At 45.2% G+C, this 24,015-nt stretch overlaps 1 protein-coding gene across 5 annotated transcripts in view; it reads left to right on the top strand.

The window, feature by feature from the left end:
- KCTD6 (potassium channel tetramerization domain containing 6) overlaps positions 1-24,015 on the top strand; it is a 269,008-nt gene that overhangs the window by 126,898 nt on the left and 118,095 nt on the right. For 4 of the 5 annotated variants that reach the window (XM_044078804.1, XM_044078807.1, XM_044078806.1 and 1 more), the window contains exon 3: positions 15,717-15,812. In XM_044078804.1, the coding sequence (XP_043934739.1) occupies positions 15,717-15,812 (96 nt within the window). The remainder of the gene's footprint in view (positions 1-15,716; positions 15,813-24,015) is intronic. The other variant, XM_044078805.1, reaches the window with a different exon arrangement.

Below are 24,015 nucleotides of genomic sequence, written 5' to 3' on the forward strand. Positions count from 1 at the left end.
CCGACGTCAGAGCGTCTGGGGTATAAAAGCATCAGCCGACGCCATTTTCCTCAGTCTTTCTTGCCGCGTGGTGCCCGAAGCAGAAGCAGTTCGCAAGTGCCGGTCGGTCAGCTCCTGTGATTCAGCTACCGAAGACTTCGAAAAAGGTAAGTACCCTGTTGGGGACTCTTTCTTGCCTCAGCCAATGTCAGATAAAGTAAATAATTGTTTAACTTGTGGGAAACAAATACCTCATAAGGATTTCCACTCTTACTGCCTCCCTTGCTTAGGCCCAGACCACGACGTCTCGGCCTGTTCAGCCTGTGCTTCCTTCAACCGACGAACTCTTAGACGTCGGTCGGAGTTTGCAGAGGAATTCTTTGGGGCTAATTTTGCATATAAGATGCCGTCGGAGACTCCAACATCGCATTTGGTGAAAAAACAGAAGGACAAGGACCGACACTCGCGGCCCGCGGTTTCGGCTGAAACCACGGTTAGGCCTACCACGAGTGTCTCTGTTTCGGCCGAAACAGAGTCCTCGGTACTTCTTTTAACCGAATCCACTCAACCGACCACCGCGGCCCTGGAGGCCCCGGCTGAGTCGGCTACTGAGCTACCTACTGAAACCAATGTCCAGGAAATGCCCGACACCATTCCTTTGGACAAGTCTACTCCTGCACGTGGTGCAGCCAGACCCCCTGCTTCCATGTCCATTAAGGCTTTTTCCAGGGCTAAAGCTACTAAACTTGCTAAAGCTTTGCCTCCCAAGACTACCTCTCAGCGACCTTCTTCTAGTTCTCAGATCCTCAGCCTTGCAGAGGATCTTATCTCTTTAATTAGAGGTTCTCAGCCTCATCCGGACAGGGGCTCTCATCCACCACCAGACAAAAGGTCCAGGACTGAGCCCTCTGACCTACACTCTTCAGATGAGTCTACGGATGGATCTGTGTTGTCAGATCACCAGGAGGAGGCTTATTCGGCCTACGAGGATTCTGATGCTGAAGAATCTATCCCTTCGGCCTCCCCTCCTGAAGAGTTTTCCTTTGGTGAGACACTACACTCTGAGAGAACATTTTCAATGGCAGGGTCAGGATTTCTCTGATTCTAGAAAGAGATTAAGGACCTTTTTACATTTACCTCCGCATAGGCCCTTAGCTATACCTCCTGTTTTGAATGTTATTGATGATGTGTACAATGATGTTAGTACAGCCCCTGATTCTCTCCCTCCGGCACCTGCCAAACCTGATCGATACTACAGGGTCCCGGATTCTCATCTACAACTGTACAAGGCCCATTCCGCAGACCCAGATACTATTTTCTCAGGGCCCAAAAGGGGTTGCAGCTGCCACTGCCAAAAATCCTCTACCTTCTGAAAGGGAGTCTAGAGCTTTAGAGAGATGGGGAAAGAAGGTATATACTTCTGCAACTCTTTCCATGAGGGCATTAAATTGTCAATTTCATATGATACAGTACCAAGAGTATTTATTAGATGAATTGCATAAGAAGCTTTCCTCTTCTGAACCCCTTGACCGTAAATCCCTTCAGGATCTGGTACATAACTCAGCAGGTTAGTAATCATTTTTTGCAGTGTGGTTATGATGCACCGGAAGCTTCATGTAGGTCAGCTATGACTGGGGCAGTTATTCGTAGGCATGCCTGGCTGAAGGAACAATCTTTACCAGACCATGTTAAAGCTAAACTCCTGGATGCTCCAATGGAAAAACAAAAATTATTTGGTTCCTCGGCTCAGGAGGTCTTAAAGAAGTTTGAAGAAAAGGCAAAATCTGTGCAAACAGTTAAGGACTTTCTGCAAGTACAACCACCGAGATTCGGCAGAAACTGGCCTACTAAGAATTGGTCCTTTCCAGACTCGGACAGATCCCAGAGGGGCAGGAACAGGCGTCCCAGAGGTAGAGGGCAAGCTAGAGGCTCCTACAGAGGCCGTCAGTGGCAGCCTACCAACCAGAGAGGTAGTGCAGGAACAGCAACAACAACTACTACACCTGGGCAGACTCAATGACTTTTCTTTGATTCCGCCGACCAGGGCTCAATTGGAAGCACCATTGGGCGGAAAGCTTTCTTTATTCTCAAAAAACTGGCATTACATTACAAGGGACACATGGACACTGCAAATAATAGACAAAGGATACAGGTTCCACTTCCACACTTTGCCAAGAAGGAACGGAATGCCAAACCTGCCACTAAATCAGAGGGCAGAGGCTTTAAAGCAGATCAACAACTTAATACAAATGACGTCGGGGAAAGTGCGACATCAGCCGAGGCCAGACCCAGACTTTGGAATCCGGCCGACCGAAGGGCTGCCTGAGGCAGGACAACCCATATGTTATGACTGCAGATGCATACCTATCGGACATCTACATTTATGGTAGGTACAAAACTGTACTTTTTGTGCCTTATTTAAACAACAAACTATTCGTCGTTGGTTTATTTACGCTTCTAAATATTTTGGTACTGTGTTCAGTTATCTAGATATGGCTTCGGTAAGCCATCTGACTACCAACATTCAGAAAAACCGCAAAGATAAAGACAGAGACAGACTGCATCGGTCCAAAGCTGCCGACGGTGCTTCTCCCAAGCTAGTCGCCAGTTCGTCGGTACTCAGTGTGGCACTTTCGCAGCCCCTGATACCCACTACTTCAGATTTTCAGGCCTCTACTGAGACCCATTCGGAGTCTGGTATGCCACAAGATGCTTCAACTGTGGAACCTGCGGATGTTTCTGCCTTGGATGGGTTCGGAGCCGCTTGCAGACACTGGCTTCTGAGGGTGTATTCAGGCCTACTGACTTGCATATTAAACCGATGCCATCTTCTTCTTCAAGGCCCAAAACTCGATCCATGCCTAGAAAACCAGCGCCCAGACCGCATGGTCAGGCCTCTATGCCTAAAAAACAATGGCCGAAGACCTTATTACTATAATCTGGGGAAGCCGCCCTTCCCCCCTCTAAGAGACCTAGGACCGAGTTTCCTTATGATTCTTCTGATCAGGACTCTGAAATTTCTGTTTCCTATGACGACCATGAATTTACCCTTATCTACCTATGTGGATTCTGAAGCAGCGGACTCTATTCCCTCTGCTTCCCCTCCAGAGGATTTCTCTTTTTGTGAAACCTTGCATACTCTTAGGGAGCATATTTGCTGGGAAAGCCAGGATTACTTTGACTCTAAGAAGAGAATTAGGGATTTCTTACTCTTGCCCCATCACAGACCTGTAGCTATCCCCCCTGTACTGGACTTTGTTGATGATGCCTTTTCGGAATCCAGCTTGGCCCCTGACTCTTTACCTCTTGCTCCCAGGAAACCTGATAGATATTACAGGGTTCCTGACTTCACAAGTTCCTCTTTAAAAATCCTTCTGCAGATCCGGAGACCATTTCACGGGGACCCAAGGGTATTAAGGCTACTACTGCCAAAAGTCCTACACCCTCTGCTAGAGATTCTATAGCGCTGGATAGATTGGGTAAGAAGGTATACACTTCTGCAACCTTGGCCTTTAGGGCCTTAAACTGACAGTTTCATATGTTAAAGTATCAGCAGCATATTATTGGATTGCTTAAACAGAAACTTATGTTGATTCCTGACTGTGCTGAAAGTAAAGATTTACAGGATTTAATACATTTTGCTGAACAAGTTGGAAAATATACTTTGCAATGTGGTTTTGATTCACTAGAGGCATCTTGCAGGGCTGCTGTCGCTGGGTCTGTACTTAGAAGGCATGCTTGGCTTAAGGAGCAAGCTTTGCCAAATCATGTTAAAGCTAAATTGCTGGATGCTTCCTTAAACCAAGACTGCCTGTTTGGCAACAAAGCAGAAGTAGTACTTAAAAACATGGAGGAAAAAGCTAAATCTATGCAAACTGTTAAAGATTTCCTGCAAGTACAGCCTCCCAGATTTAGTAGGCATTGGCCCTCAAAAAACTGGTCCTTTCCTGCCTCTTCCAGGCCTTCAGTCCAAACCCAGAAACAGCAGAACACCCAGGCTTCAGCCCCAAGGTACTCACAGGACTAAGCAGTGGGGGGCTCCCACTTCCAAAGCAGGGGGTGGTAAGACACCCCACTATGGTAAACTGTCTAAATGAGTTAACTTTAAATCTTCCAAGCCCTGCACAACTGACTGTTCCTTTAGGGGGGAAAGATTGCCCTGCAGGCAAGAAATTGGGAACTCATTACTCAGGACAAATGGATTTTAGGTATAGTTTTCCAGGGATACAGATTCCACTTTTGCTCCTTACCAACCCCAAAAGGTTGACCAGATCTACCCCCAAATCAGTGGACAGACGCTCAAAAGCAATTCTCTCTCTTAAGCATCAGGGCTATTCAACCTGTTCCAGAAGAGGAAAGGGGACAAGGTTTCTACTTAAGACTTCCTGGTGCCCAGAAAAGACAACTCCTGACATCCTATCCTGGACCTCTCTATCCTAAACACATTTTTTGGTGATCCCAAAATTCAAGATGCTAACTCTTCACCAGCTGCTTCCTATGCTAGGCAAGGATGCCTGGTAGGCATCACTGGATTTAAAGGAAGCCTACCTGCACATCCCAATAAGGGAATCTTGCAGAAGATACCTACGCTTCAAAGCAGGCTACATGCACTATCAGATGTCCTTCAAGGATGCATCTGCAGTCCTAACATATGGGTTGTCCTGCCTCAGGCAGCCCTTCGGTCGGCCGGATTCCAAAGTCTGGGTCTGGCCTCGGCTGATGTCGCACTTCACCCGACGTCATAGCTGCTGTGAATTGGGTATAAAGGCATCAGCCGACGCCATTTTCCTCAGTCTTTCTTGCCGCCCGGTGCCCGAAGCAGAAGCAGAAGCTGTTCGCAAGTGCTGGTCGGTCAGATCCAGAGATTTCTACTACCGAAGACTTCTAAAAAGCTAAGTACCCCGTTGGGGACTCTTTCTTGCCTCAGCCAATGTCAGAAAAAGTAAATAATTGTTTAACTTGTGGGAAACAAATACCTCATAAGGATTTCCACTCTTACTGCCTTCCTTGCTTAGGCCCGGACCACGACGTATCAGCTTGTCTAGCCTGTGCTTCCTTCAACTGACGGACACTTAGACGTCGGTCGGAGTTTGCAGAGGAGTTTTTTGGTCCCGCTTTTGCTTACAAAATGCCGTCGGAGACTCCGACTTCGCAATTAGCTAAAAAGCGTAAGGAAAAGGACCGACACTCGCGGCCCGCGGTTTCGGCCGAAACCATGGTTAAGCCAACCGCGAGTGTCTCGGTTTCGGCTGAAACCGAATCCTCGGTTCTTCCTTCGGCCGAAAGCATGCCTCCGATAGCCGAGGCCGCACACAGCATGGCTGAATCTGCTACTGAAATTACCCCTGCTGTAGCAGCCACCCAGGATTTAGCAGATACTATTCCTTTAGATATATCTACTCCTGCACGTGGAGCTGCTAGGCCCCCTGCATCTATGTCTATCAAGGCTTTTTCTAGGGCTAAAGCAGCTAAATCATCTAAGGCCTTGCCTGCTAAAAGCCCCTCACACAGGCCTACCTCTAGTTCCCAAATGCTCAGCCTGGCTGAGGATCTCATTTCTTTAATCAGGGGATCCCAACCTCACCCAGACAGGGCCTCTCAACCCCCTCCAGAGAAGAGGCCTAGAGCAGAGCCTCCGGATCCTGTTTCTACAGACTACTCCTCGGATGATTCAGAAAACTGAGGTCCTCCAGAAGGCCCATATTCTCCTTATGAGGATTCTGATGCAGAAGACTCAATTCCTTCTGCCTCTCCTCCTGAGGAATTTTCTTTTGGGGAAACCTTACATGCTATGAGAGAGCATTTTCAATGGCAGGGCCAGGATTTTTCAGATTCAAGGAAAAGGCTAAGGACCTTTTTACGTTTACCACAGCATAGGCCTTTAGCCATTCCTCCAGTACTTACAGTTGCATATAATGATGCTTGTACTGTCCCAGACTCTCTTCCCCCGGCCCCTGCCAAGCCCGACAGATATTACAGGGTCCCGGACACACACTTTCACTTGTATAAGGCTCCTATTGCAGATCCTGAAACCATTTCACAGGGCCCCAAAGCTGTAGCAGCTGCCTCTGCCAAAAACCCCCTCCCCTCTGAAAGAGAATCTAGAGCTTTAGAGAGTTGGGGTAAAAAAGTTTATACTTCTGCTACTCTTTCGGCTAGGGCCTTGAACTGTCAATTCCACATGATTCAGTATCAGGAATTTTTGTTAGACCAGCTAAATAAAAAACTGTCCTCCCCTGAACCTATAGACCGTAAGTCCCTTCAGGATTTGGTACATAACACTCAGCAGGTCAGTAATCATTCCTTAAAATGCGGCTATGATGCACTGGAGGCTTCCTTCAGATCAGCTATGACTGGAACAGTGATTAGAAGGCATGCATGGTTAAAAGAGCAATCCTTACCAGACCATGTAAAGTCAAAGCTTCTAGATGCTCCCATGGAGAAACAAAGTTTGTTTGGCTCCCCTGCTCAGCAAGTGCTAAAGAAGGTGGAAGAAAAAGCAAAATCTGTCCAAACAGTCAAGGATTTCTTACAGGTCCAGCCTCCGAGGTTTAGTAGAAATTGGCCTTCGAAGAATTGGTCCTTTCCAGACACCTCCAGAGCACAGAGAGGCAGAGGTCAATCCAGAGGTGCCTACAGGGGACGTCAGTGGCAGCCTAACAACCAGAGAAGTACTGCCACAGATCCAGCTACGACCACTTCCACAGGACAGACACAATGACTTGACTCTGATACCGCCTACCAGGGAACAACTGGAAGCACCCTTAGGCGGAAAGCTAGCCTTATTTTCCGTAAACTGACATTACATTACAGGAGACAAATGGATTTTACAGACAATAGACAAAGGCTACAGGTTTCACTTCCACACTCTACCAAAAAAGAGAGGAAAGCCAAACCTGCCACCAAATCAAGAAACAAACGCTCTAGAACAAATCAACCATCTATTAAGGATGAGAGCTATAGAAAAAGTACCTCCTATGGAACAAGGGCAAGGATTTTACTCCAGACTTTTCCTGGTACCAAGAAAAGAAAACCAGTGGAGGCCTATTCTCGACCTGTCCGCTCTGAACACATATCTCATTGTTCCAAAATTCAAAATGCTGACCCTACAGCAACTTCTTCCCATGCTGGGCAAGGAGTCTTGGCTGGTGACTCTAGATCTCAAGGAGGCATACCTGCACGTACCTATACGACCAGATTGCAGAAGATACCTCAGATTTCTTGCAGGATCAGAGCATTATCAATTCTCAGCATTGCCCTTTGGCTTATCTACTGTGCCCAGAGTATTCACGAAATGCCTGGCATCAGTAATTGCTCATTGCAGGCTTCAGGGAATTCAGATTTATCCATACCTGGACGACTGCCTAATACAAGCGGACAACAAGACCAAATTAACAAAAGATTTGGAAAAGGTTATACAACTACTGCAAGCCCTGGGATACACAGTCAGCATAAAAAGGTCAAGGCTGGTACCATCCCAAAGGATAACATTCTTGGGTGCAGAACTGGACACAACAAATCAGATGGCATTTCTCACAGCAGAAAAGCAAAAGCAACTACCACTCTGTTTCATGGCATTAACAACACAGAACCAGCTTACAGCAAGGAAAGTCCTGCAAGCCCTGGGTTACATGGCATCCTGCATAATTTTGATTCCACATGCCAGGCTGCATATGAGAAAGTTGCAATGGTACCTAAGGAATGTATGGTCTCAACACAAGCACAGTCTAGAAGCCCAGATTCCAATAATACCATGCCTGAAACAAGAATTCCTGTGGTGGGCTCAGGCCTGTCAGTTGAACAGAGGACTGCCTTTCCACAAACCTCACCCAAGCCAGAATATCACCACGGACGCCTCAGACCTAGGCTGGGGGGCACACATGGTGGGCAAGTGTATACAAGGCCTATGGACACAAGGTGAACCTACACATAAATCAAAAAGAGATGCTGGCAGTGAAACAGGCACTTCAGACATTCAGACCTTTTCTTCAACAGGGTCATTTGCTGATAAGGACGGACAACACCACAGTCATGTGGTATATCAACAAACAGGGAGGCACGCACTCATATCCTCTATGCCGGATGGCAATGGACCTGTGGAATGTGGACCTGAACCTCAACATTCAACTCCAGGCCAAATTTGTGCCAGGAAAAGAAAATATACTAGCAGACACCTTAAGCAGAACTACCACGGATGCCCACGAATGGATGCTGCATCCAGACATCTTCAAAACCATTACAAAGAAATGGGGACTACCAGAAATAGACCTGTTCGCATCCCCACACAACCACCAATTGAGGAAATTCTGCACAAGGACATACCACCCACTTGCTTGGAAGGTGGACTCCCTATCCTTCAGTTGGGAAAACCACCCACTTGCTTGGAAGGTGGACTCCCTATCCTTCAGTTGGGAAAACCTGACAGCATATGCATTCCCACCTCTTCCTTTGATGCACAAAGTGCTACTGAAGATCAAAGAAGATCATCCAAGGATCATCCTGATAGCTCCAGACTGGCCAAGGCAGCATTGGTACCCGCTACTGAGGAGCATGTCTCGGACACACGCATGGCCTCTACCTCTAGTTCCTTTACTGCTAACACAGAACAACTACAAGATCCTACATCCAAACTTGAAAACACTACAGCTAGCTGCTTGGAATATTACATAAAGCAAAATAACCCAGATTTATCTCAGAGGGTTAAAGACATTATCCTGGAGGCTCGCAGACCCTCCACAAGGAAGACTTATTCAGCCAAATGGAAAAGATACCTCATTTGGAGTGCAGCAAAGGAGAAAATGTATCATTAGCAAACATAGCTAACATCCTGGAATACTTAGCAGAACTTTTCCACAATGGCCTGTCTTACTCCTCCATCAAGATTCATGCATCAGCAATTTCAGCAGAATACGACATGGATCCTCCAGTCTTCTCTCATCCTCTACTCAGGCAGTTTCTGAGAGGAATTAAAAATGTAAAGCCTCCAAGGAAGCCACCTTTGCCTACATGGGACCTTAACTTTGTGTTGGAAAAGTTAACACTTCCCCTTTTCGAACCAGCAGCAACAGCAGAATTACAATTCTTATCTTGGAAAACTGCTTTCCTGCTTGCAATCACTTCAGCAAGAAGGGTTTTTGAATTACAGGCATTAATGGCAGTACAGCCCTTCCTTATCTTCCATCAGGATAGAGTGTCCTTGAGAACTAACCCTACTTTTATGCCAGAAGTGGTCTCCAGGGTATCATTGAACCAAGCAATCCATCTACCAACATTCTTCCCCAACCCACAGAACAGGGGGGAAAGACTACTGCATACCTTGGATGTGCACAGGCAATTGCGCTACTATCTGGACAGAACCAAGACCAACCGAAAAACTGACCAGCTTCTGGTAGCATATGCAACAGGAATGGAAGGAAAAGCAATTTCAAAACAGACAATCTCAAAATGGATAGGAAATTGCATTAGATTTTGTTACTCTTTTCATGGAAAGACATCTCCAGAAAACATCAGACCTCACTCCACAAGGGCTACAGCCACTACTACAGCTTTCCTACGTGGAGTGGCTACTAAAGACATTTTAGAAGCTGCTACTTGGAGCTCCGTGCATACATTTGCCAAGCATTATAATCTACCTTTATACTCCAGATCCCGAGCAGGTTTTGCAACTGCTGTTTTGCAAGGGATCTTAGCTACGCCATAATCATCTTAGTGCCTCCTCCCCCAGTTTGGCTATGGTATTCTACCCATATGTTAGGACTGCAGATGCATCCTTGAAGGACATAGTACAGTTTTGTTAATCTACCTTTATACTCCAGATCCCGAGCAGGTTTTGCAACTGCTGTTTTGCAATGGATCTTAGCTACGCCATAATCATCTTAGTGCCTCCTCCCCCAGTTTGGCTATGGTATTCTACCCATATGTTAGGACTGCAGATGCATCCTTGAAGGACATAGTACAGTTTTGTACCTACCATAAATGTAGATGTCCAAGAGGTATGCATCTGCAGTCAGGATTACCCACCGTCCTTCCCCTCTGTGGTACTCCTAGGGTATTTGCCCATCTTGTAGCTAGCTGGGGGAATCTATTATGGTGTATTTGTTTGTATATATGTATATACATGTTTATATTGTTTGCTCTCTACTGTTTTGAATCATTTGCATTTATCCAAATTTAGCCTTCCTAGAGGGCACCTGGCATCTGGGGCAAGAAACACTGAGGAAAATGGCGTCGGCTGATGCCTTTATACCCAATTCACAGCAGCTATGACGTCGGGTGAAGTGCGACATCAGCCGAGGCCAGACCCAGACTTTGGAATCCGGCCGACCGAAGGGCTGCCTGAGGCAGGACAACCCATATGTTAGGACTGCAGATGCATACCTCTCGGACATCTACATTTATGGTAGGTACAAAACTGTACTTTCTCTGCACTGCCCTTTGGCTTATCTACTGCACCCAGGGTATTCACAAAGTGCATAGCTCCAGTCATTGCATTTTGCAGGCAACGAAATATCCAAATATATCCATACCTGGACGATTGTCTAATTCAGGCAGAAAGCCCAGGACATGCTATTGAATCATCTGGCGTTTGTACAGAAATTGCTAACCTCTCTGGGGTACACCATAAACGAAAATAAATCACATCTTGTACCCTGCCAACAAATTGTATTCATGGGAACAAGCTTGAACACAACTTCCCAGATGGCTTTCCTAACGCCAGAGAAACAAGTTCATTTGACAGTCTACTTCAAACTACTGGCCACAGAGACTCTGCTATCTGCAAGGAAAATACTGCAAGCCCTGGGGTTCATGGGCTCCTACATTCTCCTAATTCCATATGCAAGTCTGCATATGAGGAAGCTACAGTGGTATCTAAGAAGCCTATGGTGATAACATTCTCAGCATCTAAAAGCAATGATTCCTATCATACCTTGTCTACAGATAGAGTTCCTTTGGTGGGCAGGGACCTGCCACCAAAACAAGGGACTGCCATTTACTGTACCCCTGCCGCCCAAACCCTAACAGACGCATCGCACTATGCATGGGGGGCTCACTTGGCAGGGAAGTGCATTCAGAGAAAGTGGAACCCAAGTCAAATGCACTTGCATATCAATCAAAAAGAAATGTTAGCTATACAGAATGCTCTGACAGCCTTCAAGGACCACATTCTTCCAGGACAATTAATGGTAAAGACGGACAACACCACTGTTATGTGGTACATAAACAAGCAGGGGAAAACCCACTCACATCCTCTCTGCCGACTAGCCATGGCTGTGTGAACTCAGCCTTGAGCTACCAAGTGCACCTACAAGCTCAATTCCTGCCAGGAAAGCTAAATACACTGGCAGACGAACTAAGTGGAAATCTCATGGACCCACACGGGTGGAAACTGGAACCAAAGATACTCAACATGTTGAGAAACAAATGGGGGAGCCCAGATATAGACCTGTTTGCCTCCCCCCAGAACTACCAATTGGAAAAATTCTGCACAAGGACTCCCCACAAGCAAGCTTGGAAAGTGAATGCCCTGTCCTTCACCTGGAAAAAACAGTTTGTCTTTTCCCCCTCTGCCTCTCTTCTCCAAGGTACTACTAAAGATCAAACGGGACAAACCAAGGACTATACTGATTGTATCAGACTGGCCACACCAACACTGGTACCCCCTTTTGTGCAGTGGGTCACTGCTGGCACCATGGCACCTGCCTCAGACCCCTGCCCTGCTGTCCCAGCAGGAGGGCCAGATTCTGCACCCACAGCTTCAAACCCTGCACCTGGCAGCCTGGCTAATTATTTGATCTCTCCATTATCATCCCTCAGTAAGCAAGTTTCAGATGTCATTCTGGAGGCAAGGAGGCCTAGTATCAGAAAATCCTATGCTGAAAAATGGAAAAGATTCTGTTCCTGGAACCAAACTCAGGAGATGGACACAGCAGCGCCCAGTTTACCTCAGATTCTTCGATGTTTCACAAGGGCCTTTCCTTTTCCTCCATCAAAATTCATGCCGCAGCCATTTCAGCTCATTACAATGCAGAACCACTTCTCTTCTTTCATCCACTGCTGAAGCAGTTCCTCAGAGGGGCCAAAAACTTAAGACCACCCAGGAGAGCCCCTACTCCAGCCTGGGACCTTAACTTTGTATTGGGAAAACCCACTCTACCTCCGTTTGAGCCAGCTGCAAATGCAGAGTTGAAATTCCTTTCTTGGAAAACAGCCTTCCTTTTAGCCATCACTTCAGCAAGAAGAGTGCCTGAATTGCAGGCCCTCATGGCAGTGGAGCCTTTCATCATTTTCATGCAGACAGGGTGTCCCTCAGGACCAATCCCTCCTTCATGCCCAAGGTAGTATCCAGTGTGACCCTTATCCAGTCCATTCATTTGCCAACCTTCTTTTCTAATCTACAGAACAAAGTGGAAGGAATACTGCACTCCTTAGATGTGCACAGACAACTTAGATTTTATTTGGACAGGACTAAACCTCTCAGAAAATCTGAACAGCTGCTGGTTGCATTTGCTTCAGGGGCAGAGGAGAAGGGCATTTCAAAGCAAACCATTTCTAAATGGATAGGCCTTTGCATTCATTTCTGCTATAAGCACCATGGAAAACCTACCCCACGGGCGATTAGACCACATTCAACCAGGGCTGCATCTACCTCTACAGCCTTTCTCAGAGGTGTCCCTAGCAGGGACATCCTAGAAGCTGCTACCTGGAGTTCTGCACATACCTTCACCAAGCATTACCATTTGCCAATTTTCTCTAAATCCAGAGCTGGCTTTGCCACTGCAGTCTTGCAGGGCCTTATAGCTGGTCCTAATGCTATCTAATTTCCTCCTCCCATACTTAGCTTTGGGAATCTGTGATGACTGCGACAGTGAAACATGAAGAACATAGTACAGTTGTGTACACTTACCATAAATGTAGATGTTCGAGTGTATTCACTGTTGCAGTCCTAGTTACCCTTCCTCCAGCCCCCTGACGTCTATTGGCAATACCTCTATTCTTGCTTACTATGCTTAAAGCTTTTTGTTGTATTTGCTTTTTTGTTGGAGGTGTAACTTTGTATATATAATTGCTTCCCATTATGGGGACACCTGACATCTGGGGGAAAAACTGATGTAATGGCGTCGGCTGCATGCTTTATACCCCTGACTAACTGACGTCATGGAAGATAACACAGCAACTGATGCAGGACACAAGACTATGATAATCAGGCTGACTGAGGGCTGCTGCACGCAGATAACCCAAATGTGATGACTGCAACAGTGAATACACTCGAACATCTACATTTATGATAAGTGTAGACAACTGTATTTTATCTAGGTTGCACTTAAAAAGGGGTAAAGAGGTACTCTGCTTGACGTGGAGAGGGAGTCTATTTCACAGATGTGGGAGTCTCTGGGACACAATGTCCCACCAACAAGTCTTATTGATGTCACAGAACAGCTTGATGCCATGTGTGCAGGTTACTTGAGTAAAGCTTGACTTGCGGATATGCAGCAGTCCCATCAAGGTGGGGTCTGAGATCACCTTTTATTTATTTATTTAAATTTGTTGACCGGGAGTGTCCGTCTGGACGTAGGTCCATTTTCAGCGGAGGCCCAGGGAGAAAAGCTCCATAGTTAAAATAGACAGTATTTACATTGGATTACATAGTGATTAACAATTTACTTAGCAATTACTTACAACATATTTACAGATGAAGAACATAGTACATCAGTAGACAACTAGAATCTTTATATGTGAAGTGCATACCAGACATTAACAAATGTTACAAGAAGAATTACAAGAAGAAGAAGTTCGTGCTGTATAATAAGTACTGGCTTATGAGCATCTGAGCTTGCTATAATCAAGGTAGTTAGTGGAGTGGAAAGAAAGGTAGTGGTTGGATGATATTAGAGTGGGAGTTGCAAGGGCATAGCCAGCATGTTTTTAGTTGTGCTTAAAGTTTTGAAGTGGGTGCATGATGGTATGGAGGTAATTGTGGGTGGGAGTGAGTTCCATAATTTGGCTATGGCGCAAGAGAATAGTGCTTCACCAGCAGAGTTATTGGCTTTAGTGATTTGCAAGTGATTTTTGCTGCTGGATCTTAGTGGTCTGGTGGTGCGATAGGGTTGGAGTAGATTCTGGAGGGATGGGACATTTAGTGGATGGTTTACTAGTTTGTGGGCGAGTCAGAGTTGATACCATTGAAGGAGGTGAGGGAGTTCAAGCCAGCCCAGTTCAGCAAGTGAGCGACAGTGGTGACTATGGTAGGATGCCCCTGTGGCGAATTTGGCGATTTTGTTGTAGCAGGTCTCTAGCTTGTTTAGATCACATTGCCTTAGGTTGGTATATATTGGAGAGGCATAAAGTAGGGTGGAGATAAGGTGGGAATTTGCTATTGAAATCTTTGCTGCTTTGGTGAGAAATTGCTTATTTCTGTATAACGCTCCTAGTTTTTTGTGGACTTTTTTTTATAGTCGTGTATATGTGAATGTCAAATTTTAGTTTATTGTCTCTTTCCACTCCTAGCAATTTGGTATGTCCAGTTGGGTATATAGTGGTGTTGTCTTTTGCCGTGATGTTAAAGTGAGAGTTGTTTTGAGTATGTTTGGTGGGTTGGAAGATAGTAGTTTAGTTTTGTTTGGGTTGAGTATTAATCGGGCATCGGATAACAATGTTTCAACAGAGGAAAAGGCTTCCTGTGTGACTTTTTTGCAGTTTTGGTAGGGGCTGGGCTGAGCAGATGATGGTCGAGTCATCTGTGTATTGTATGAGTGTGCCATGTTTGGTGGCAGAGGTTAGATTATTGGTGTAAACCGAGAAGAGTAGGGGTCCAAGGATGGATCCTTGGGGAACCCCTATGGAGACGGGTAGTTTGGGAGATATGTCATTCTGCCATTCAACGGATTGTTGGCAGTCAGACAGGTAACTGAAGCCCGTTGGTGACCGATTGTGAGAAGGATAGGTTATTGAGGACAGAGATAATTTGTTTGTGTGGGACCATGTCAAATGCTTTAGATAGGTGGACCATGTCAAATGCTTTAGATAGGTCTAGGAAAGTAGCAGAGGAGAGATAGCCATTGTTTTTATGCTGAAGGATAGTATTAGTAAAGGAAAGTAAGGCAGTGGTGGTGCTATGGTTTGGTCGGAAACCATGCTGAGTACTGGAAAGGAGGTTGCTAGTAAGGAGGTAGTCTGAGACCTGAGAGTGTATGCATCTCTCTAGTATTTTGGTATACCTTGTATACCAGACAGATGTCACCTCTGAGGAGTCTGTATGAAACATAATAGGGGGGTAGAGCTTTTAGCCTACCTGTGTATGGTAGATTTTTGAGGCCCTGGATTCTCCTGGTGTGAAACCTCTGTGGTCTCTCCAGCTGCTGCATGTTCTTTGCTAGGTACACGCTGAATGGGGCGTTGTACTTAATAATGCATGCTTTGATTGTCCAGTCTTTAGCTAGTAAATTGCCATAGAAATATCAAATTCCTGCTGAATCTGTAATCCATGCTAGTTATCAGTGTTTATTTTTAATAATTTCATAATTACTTCCTTCCCACGGTGAGATAAAACAGCCTGTGTTTTTTATATTGTTTAGTACTTCTAAGAGATGGATTATGTGTAGCCTAAGTTAAAATTGCCAAGTGTGTTCTTGATCTCAAAAGCATTTTAATGCATGTTATAGTCATTAAATTAAAAAAAAAATGCAAGCTTGAAGGTATTTGAGAACCTTGAAATTAAAATTTGTTTTTTCCCTCAACAGCGCAAAAATGTCTGGAAGCTGAGACCTGAAAAGTTTAGTATTGTCACAGTTTGTCCCAAGGATGATTCTTCAGTAAGTGACTGTACAAAAACATGTGTAAGTAAAGTGCCTTTTTGAATGCAAGTATAATGCTGTTTTCTACGAGCTGCTTGTAAGTTACATTTGCATAACTATTTGTCTTCATTTAATATTTGGCACTGTGGCATCACATTATCAAGTTTCCACTAAACAAGAAATCCAGAGTAAGCTAGCGTATTAACACATTGGCAACATGTGTTGCCACTCACTGTCTGACTTTGATAGCTAGAACCAGTAGTCGATCATTTGGGAGTGGGTTTAAACAGCAAGATAGTGGTTTTCCTTCCTCATTAATTTTCTACTCTCCTGTCTAAACACCACAGCAGTGGTCACGTTGATGTTTTTAATTTTTTTCAACAGTGTTTTACTAAGTATACTAGAGGTCATAAGCAGACATCAGACACTGGAGGCCTGTAGTAAAATGTCAAGCATTGGAGAGTTTCTGATGTTCATCGTGTTTCACTGTTGCAGTCATGACTGTAGGGTTCTCCCCTGCCGGCAGGCAGTCCTCGGTCGGCCAGAATCCCAAAGTCTGGGTCCGGCGTCGGCTGTTCAACCATGCTCCCTGACGTCAGAGTGCCAGGAGTACAAAGCTGACAGCCGACGCCATCTTCTCCAGTCTTTCTTGCCGTGCGGTGATAGCAGTTCGCAAGTGCCAGTCTGCTGACTCCTGACGATTTTTGCTGAAAAACTTCAGTCCGAAGACTTTCTTCTCCACTCAAAGCTAAGTACCCCATTGGGGAAACTTTTTCTTGCTCCAGTCCGATGTCAGAAAAAGTTAATAATTGTATTTCATGTGGGAAGCAAATACCTCATAAGGATTTTCATTCTTACTGTATTCCTTGCTTAGGCCCTGACCACGACGTAGCTAGTTGTCGGTTTTGTGCTAAATTCAATCAACGTACAATTAAATGAAGGTACGATTTTGCTTTTCATTACTTCGGTAGGCGTTTTAACTATAAAATGTCGTCGGATACGGTTCCGGCTACCGGAGTTCACAAACGTCACAAGGATAAAGACAGGCCTCCGAGGTCCAAATCCGACGATATCGCACAAGCGGAGCCAGCTTCAGGTTCGGCCGTTCGTCAGTGAGGCGCTTTTGCAGCCCCTGTCGTCAGCCATTTCAGAACCGATGGCCGAAACGGACTCTCATGAGGAGCCAACTAGGCCTTTGAATATTTCTATTGCAGGACCTTCGGACAATGCTCCTTCGGATGGGTCCAGATCCGCTGTGCAGGTACCGGCTTCCGAAGGGGTTTTCAGGCCTACTCAGCTTCTAATAAAGGCAAAGACTCCTTCTAAATCAAAGACTGCAACACAGGCCTCTTCTGAACCGGCTCCCAAATCACAGAAACAGTTACTCAAGATGGCGGAGGATTTACTTACTATGATTAGGGGTTCACATCCCCCTCCAGATAAAAGGCCAAGGCAGGAAATTTATTATGATTCCTCTGATCAGGCTTCTGTTTCTTCAGTTTCTTCTTCTGACCAGGAATATTCTTTCCCTCCTTATGAGGATTCTGATGCTGAGGAATCCATTCCTTCAGCTTCTCCCCCTGAGGATTTCTCTTTTGGGGAAGCTTTGCATGAAATGAGGGAACATTTCCACTGGGAAGGACAGGAGTATTCAGAATCTAAGAAAAGACTGAGGGATTTTCTTCTTCTCCCCTAACATAGACCCCTGGTTATTCCTCCTGTTTTGGATATTGTGGATGATGCCTTTTCAGAGGCTAACTTTAACCCCTGACTCTCTTCCTCCTGCTCCTGTTAAACCTGATAGATATTACAGGGTTCCTGATTCCCACCAGTTTTTATACAAGAACCCTACTGCTGACCCTGAAACCATTTCTCAGGGTCCTAAGGGAGTTAAGGCCGCTTCTGCCAAAAACCCCATTCCCACTGAAAAGGATTCTAGATCTTTAGAAAGATGGGGCAAAAAAGTGTACACTTCTGCTACTTTATCCATTAGGGCTTTAAACTGTCAGTTTCATATGCTGAAATACCAGCAATTTCTCGTTTGTTTTAAAACAAAAGCTTACTTCCATTTCTGCCTGTGTAGATGATAAGGAATTACATGACTTAATGCATGCCACTGAACAAGTTGGGAAGCATGGTTTACACTGTGGATTTGATGCCTTGGAGGCTTCTTGTAGGGCTGCTGCCTCCGGCACAGTTATTAGAAGGCATGCATGGCTAAAGGAACAAAATTTGCCAGATCAAGTAAAAGCTAAATTATTGGATGCTCCTGTTCAGCATAATGTTTTGTTTGGATCAAAAGCTGAAGAGGTGATTAAAAAGATGGAGGACAAGGCAAAGTCCATGCAAACAGTTAAAGATTTCTTACAAGTACAGCCACCCAGATTTAGCAGGAATTGGCCTTCTAAAAATTGGTCCTTTCCCAATTCAGACAGGCCTCAGAGGGGTAGATATAGACTCTCCCGAGGAAGGCCTCAAACACAAGCTTCTTATAGACCAAGACAGTGGACTGCTTCCACCCCTAGGGGAGGAGAGGACAGGTCACAAACTCATAGGAAACAGACTCAATGACTCCCTCTGTTGGGCTGCAGGAACTTCTTGCCTGGAAGCCCCTCTCGGAGGAAAACTCTCTTTTTTATCAAAATTGGACTCGTATAACCCAAGACAAGTGGGTTCTGGATGTGGTTTCAAGAGGTTACAAATTCCATTTTCATACCCTGCCAAGTGGATGGCCAGATCTTCCAAAGCATCAATGGACAGAGGCCTTAAACCAGGTGGAAGCTCTTTTGGCTATGAAAGCCATAGAACTAGTTCCACTTTCAGAGATGGGACAAGGTTTTTACTCAAGGCTCTTTCTAGTCCCCAGGAAGCAAAACTCATGGAGACCCATTCTGGATCTGTCAGTCTTGAACACCTTTCTACAGATTCCAAAATTCAAGATGCTTACTCTACAGCAGCTACTTCCAATGCTGTCCAAAAATGCATGGATGGTAACTTTGGATTTAAAGGAGGCATATTTACACATTCCCATCAGACGGGAACGCAGGAAATACCTCAGGTTCAAGGCCGGATCGAGGCACTTTCAATTCTCTGCACTGCCCTTTGGATCGTCTACTGCGCCCAGGGTCTTCACCAAATGCCTGGCTCCAGTAGTAGCTTACTGCAGACTCAAGGGAATTCAAATTTACCCTTATCTGGACGATTGTCTAATTCAGGCAGACAGCAAGGATGTCTTACTCCAGCATCTAGAATTTGTACAGAACCTTCTCAAGTTCCTGGGATTCTCTGTAAACATAAAAAAGTCAAATTTGACACCCTCACAACAGATAACTTTTCTGGGTGCTCTTCTAAACACCACAACCCAGATGGCATTTTTGACATCCGAAAAACAATTACAGCTGGCTTCAACTTTCAAAACCTTGGCAAGTTTAACCCAGCTATCTGCAAGGAGATTCCTGCAGGCTTTGGGTTACATGGCCTCCTGCATCCTTCTCGTACCATATGCAAGACTACACATGAGGAAAATACAGTGGTACCTAAAAAGTGTATGGTCTCAGCATTGCCACAGTTTAGACATACTGATCTCCGTCCTGCCTTGTCTTCAAAAGGAATTCCTTTGGTGGTCCAGGGCATGTACTCTAAACAAAGGGAAACCCTTTTGTGTGCCTCCTGCCACTCAGATTCTAACCATGGACGCCTCGGATTATGCTTGCGGAGCCCATTTTCAGGGCAACTGTCTGCAGGGCCTTTGGACAAAGGATCAGAAGCACCTGCATATCAATTTTAAAGGAAATGTTAGCCGTTCAGAAAGCTCTAATGGCCTTCAGGAATCCTCTACAACCAGGACAACTACTGATACGGACAGACAACACCACAGTTATGTGGTACATAAACAAGCAAGGGGAATCTCATTCCTACCCCCTTTGCAGACTAGCCATGGATCTATGGAACACAGCTCTAGGTTGCAATCTGGACCTTCAAGCTCAGTTTCTGCCAGGGAAGCAAAACTTCCTGGCAGACAGTCTGAGCAGAAACCTTTCGGATCCACGCGAATGGATGCTGGACACCGAAATATTCAGGATGATAACAGCAGTCTGGGGACGTCCTCACATAGACCTCTTTGCATCCCATCTCAATCATCAACTACAGAATTTTTGCACCAGGACTTTCTACAAACTTGCTTGAAAAGTGGATGCACTATCTTTCAGTTGGAGAAACCTCTCGGGATATGCCTTTCCGCCTCTTCCTCTTCTTCCATGGTTATTATTAAAGATCAAACAGGACAAGCCCAAGATGATAATCTTGTTGGCCCCAAATTGGCCTCGACAGTTTTGGTACCCCACTCTGAAAAACCTATCCCTGGAGCCCCCTTGGGTCTTACCACAAACTCCGAACCTTCTGTCCCAACATCAGGGTCAGGTTCTACACTCCCATGTCAGCACTCTCAGCCTGGCGGCCTGGTTAATCCAGGGCCTTTGATTTCTTCTCTCCTACCCAAGCAGGTTATGGATGTCATTTTAGAAGCCAGACGTCCTAGCACTAGAAAATCTTATGCAGGAAAATGAAAAAGATGTTGTTCCTGGATGCAGGCTCAGGATTCTGATCCTCTTCTTCCGAACATTCCTTTAATTTTACTTTATTTGTCAGATCTCTTACATAAGGGTCTCTCTTTCTCTTCCATTAAGATACATGCCTCTGCTATTTCCGCTCATTATAATACAGACCCTCCAATCTTTTCCCACCAGCTCATGAGACAGTTTCTCAGAGGAGCTAAGAACTTGAGACCTCCTAGATCTCCTCCCATTCCTGCTTGGGATCTCTAGATCTCCTCCCATTCCTGCTTGGGATCTCAACTATGTTTTGGAAAAGCTCACCTTGCCTCCTTTTGAGCCTGCTGCCTCTTCTGACATCAAGTTTTTGTCTTGGAAAACAGCCATCCTGTTAGCCCTTACCTCTGCCAGGAGAGTTTCATAGTTACAAGCTCTTATGGCTGTGGAACCTTATATTATTTTTCATCAAGACAGGGTGTCTTTGAGGACTAATCCTACCTTCATGCCTAAGGTGGTTTCCAAAGTGGCTTTAAATCAAACTATCCACTTGCCAACTTTTTTCCCCACTCCTCAAAATAAAGGGGAAAGGATCTTACATTCCTTGGATGTACACAGACAATTACGTTTTTACCTAGACAGAACCAAGGACATCAGAAAATCAGAACAATTGTTTGTTTCTTATGCTTCAAGTTCCCAAGGTAAAGCTATTTCAAAACAGACCATTTCTAAATGGATTGCTCAGATTTTGTTATTCACACCATGGAAAGCAAATCCCAGGGAGTATACGGACTCATTCCACCAGAGCTGCTGCCACTTCTGCTGCCTTTCTCAGGGGAGTTCCTACCAAAGACATTTTGGAAGCTGCAACTTGGAGTTCAGTGCATACTTTTTCAACGCACTACAATCTACCTCTCTACTCTAAGTCTCAGGCTTTGCCTCTGCAGTCTTGCAGGGCCTTTTAGCCGTCCCTTCTACTTTATGACCACCTCCCTTTCTTTATGCTTTGGGATTCTACCCTACAGTCATGACTGCAACAGTGAAACACGATGAACATAGTACACTTGTGTACACCTACCATAAATGTAGATGTTCGAGTGTCTTCACTGTTGCAGTCTGGGTTTCCCTCCCTCCTGTCTCCTCTTATTTTTACTTTTGTGTGGTTCCTTTTTTCACCATTCTTCTGAGGTGTATTTGCAAAGGATATGGGACCTTTCTCATTTTGGGACTCCTGACATCTGGGGCAAGAAAAACTGGAGAAGATGGTGTCGGCTGTCAGCTTTGTACTCCTGGCACTCTGACGTAAGGGAGCATGGTTGAACAGCCGACAACAGACCCAGACTTTGGGATTCTGGCCGACCGAGGACTGCCTGCCGGCAGGGGAGAACCCTACAGTCATGACTGCAACAGTGAAGACACTCGAACATCTACATTTATGGTAGGTGTACACAACTGTACATTTTCATGGCTGAGAAAAGAACTTTCAGGTACACTGGCATGCAGTGTGTTACAGCTGCTTACCCTTTCACCAGGTCATAATTCTTGTCAGGTAATCTTAATCCCCATTGAGAAAAGGACCTGGCTGCACAGTAACTAAGGAAAATAAATTACTTTGGGAGTAACTGGGGAAGGAAAGATTGCAAGTCAGGCAGGGTTAGGAGAAAAGTAAAAACATTAGGAGGAAGGCAGTTAAAATGCATAGTGCCTTTTGTGTTAGGAAAGCCTAATACTGTTTGTATATGTAAAACCTTTAATTGCACCAAGAATAAACAGATAAGTATTAGAGGAGTAAGAGGTACATAAGAACAGGATGTTATGCTGCAGAATATGTCATAGGAATTGCATCTTGATAACCGAGGCACAACAGTCCTGGAAAAGGTTGCTGTACAAAGTGATGGGGGTAAAAACATTGATAGATTGCAGTATTATGGAAGACATACTGGAGAAAGTCATATGGGGGAGTATGAGGAAAAATGGAGACTGGGTAGGTCAGAGGGAGAGACCATATTCTTAAAGAGATGCGATTGGCTGGTACATCCGATCCTTGTGGCCATTATTAGATGTACAATACACCGTGTCATTGTTGCAGCAGCCTACACTGTATGGGTTATATCCTGTCAAAGATATAGACACCAGTCAGCTTTCAAAGCTTCAGGGCACTTTCCTTTTGCCCTTACTGCTTTGGGGCTTGAGCATACCTCTCAAATGTACAGATTTTCACAGAATGTCCAGATTTTTGCCTTATATTTTGGTCCATTTTTCATAAAATGGTGGTTTTCTGGCAAACCATTGGCAAATCGTTAAAGTCAGAAAATAATGACAGATTGGGTTTCTGACTTCATATCATTTAGACATTTTATGCTAATGTAAAACCTGTTAGTCTGTCAGCATTCTAAGTTTGTAAGAGCAATATTTAAAATTTGTCCTTAGTTTTTGGACTTTGCCCCCCCCCCCCCCCCCCCCCCACATTATTTCTGGCTTTGTCCAAATTTCTTGTTCTAAAAGGTTGAGAGGTATGTGCTTGAGGAGAGTGCCAAAAGCTTCATGAAGTGTAGATCGGCAAGTGATCTTTCTGGGAAATACCTTCCTCATTTTTTTCTGAACTGATAAATCCATATTGTTAGGAATGTTATTTGTGTGGACCATGTCGTATAAAGGGATTTTTACTTTTTTCTTCCTATAATCATAATACAGTTCACATTTACAGAAAGCAGTGTGATATTTTTAATTTTCCTTTTTCCTTAAATTTGTGGATGTTCTTCGTGTTTCACTGTTGCAGTCATAACTGTAGGGTGATCCTGCCGGCAGGCAGCCCGAGGTCGGCCAGAATCCCAAAGTCTGGGTCAGCGTCGGCTGTATAAGCTAGTATCCTGACGTCAGTACGCCTTGGTACATAGCCCTCAGCCGACGCCATCTTCTCCAGTCTTTCTTGCCGTGCGGTGGAAAGCAGCTCGCAAAACGTTGGTTGGCGATTTTCGAACAGCGTATTTGGTTGTTGTCGGTCCGAAGTTCTTACTTCTCTTCTCAAAGCTAAGTACCCCGTTGGGGAATCTTTTTCTTGTTCCTCCGATGTCAGAAAAAGTTAATAATTGTATAGCGTGTGGGAAACAAATACCTCATAAAGATTTCCACTCTTACTGTCTACCTTGCTTAGGCCCTGACCACGACGTTTCTTGTTGTCTGTTCTGTGCCAGGTTCAACTCTCGTACTATCAAGCGCAGGTACGATTGGGCTTTAAATTATTTTGGAAGACGCTTCAATTACAGAATGTCGTCGGACACTACCGGAGTTCAAAAGAAGCGCAAAGACAAAGACAGGCCTCCGAGGTCCAAACAGGACTCGTTGCAGCTGGAGCCAGCGTCCGGTTCGGCTGTCGTCAGTGAGGCGCTTTTGCAGCCCCTGTCGTCCGCCACTTCTGAACCGATGGCCGATACGGACTCCCATGGGGAGCCATCAAGGCCCACTATTTTAACTGCTGCAGGACCTTCGGACGTCGCTCCTTCAGATGGGTCCGGAACCGCTGTGCAGGTACCGGCTTCTGAGGGGGTTTTCAGGCCTACTCATATCACTATTTCAAAGGCAAAGACAAAGACTCCTACTAAGTCTAAAGTTTCAGCTCAAGCTGCTTCTGAATCCACTCCCAAGACACAAAAACAATTATTGAGGATGGCTGAAGATTTGCTTACAATGATTAGGGG

The sequence above is a fragment of the Protopterus annectens genome, chromosome 7.part1 (genome assembly GCF_019279795.1).
Source record: "Protopterus annectens isolate FY-2018-M chromosome 7.part1, PAN1.0, whole genome shotgun sequence".
Classification (NCBI taxonomy): domain Eukaryota; kingdom Metazoa; phylum Chordata; order Ceratodontiformes; family Protopteridae; genus Protopterus; species Protopterus annectens.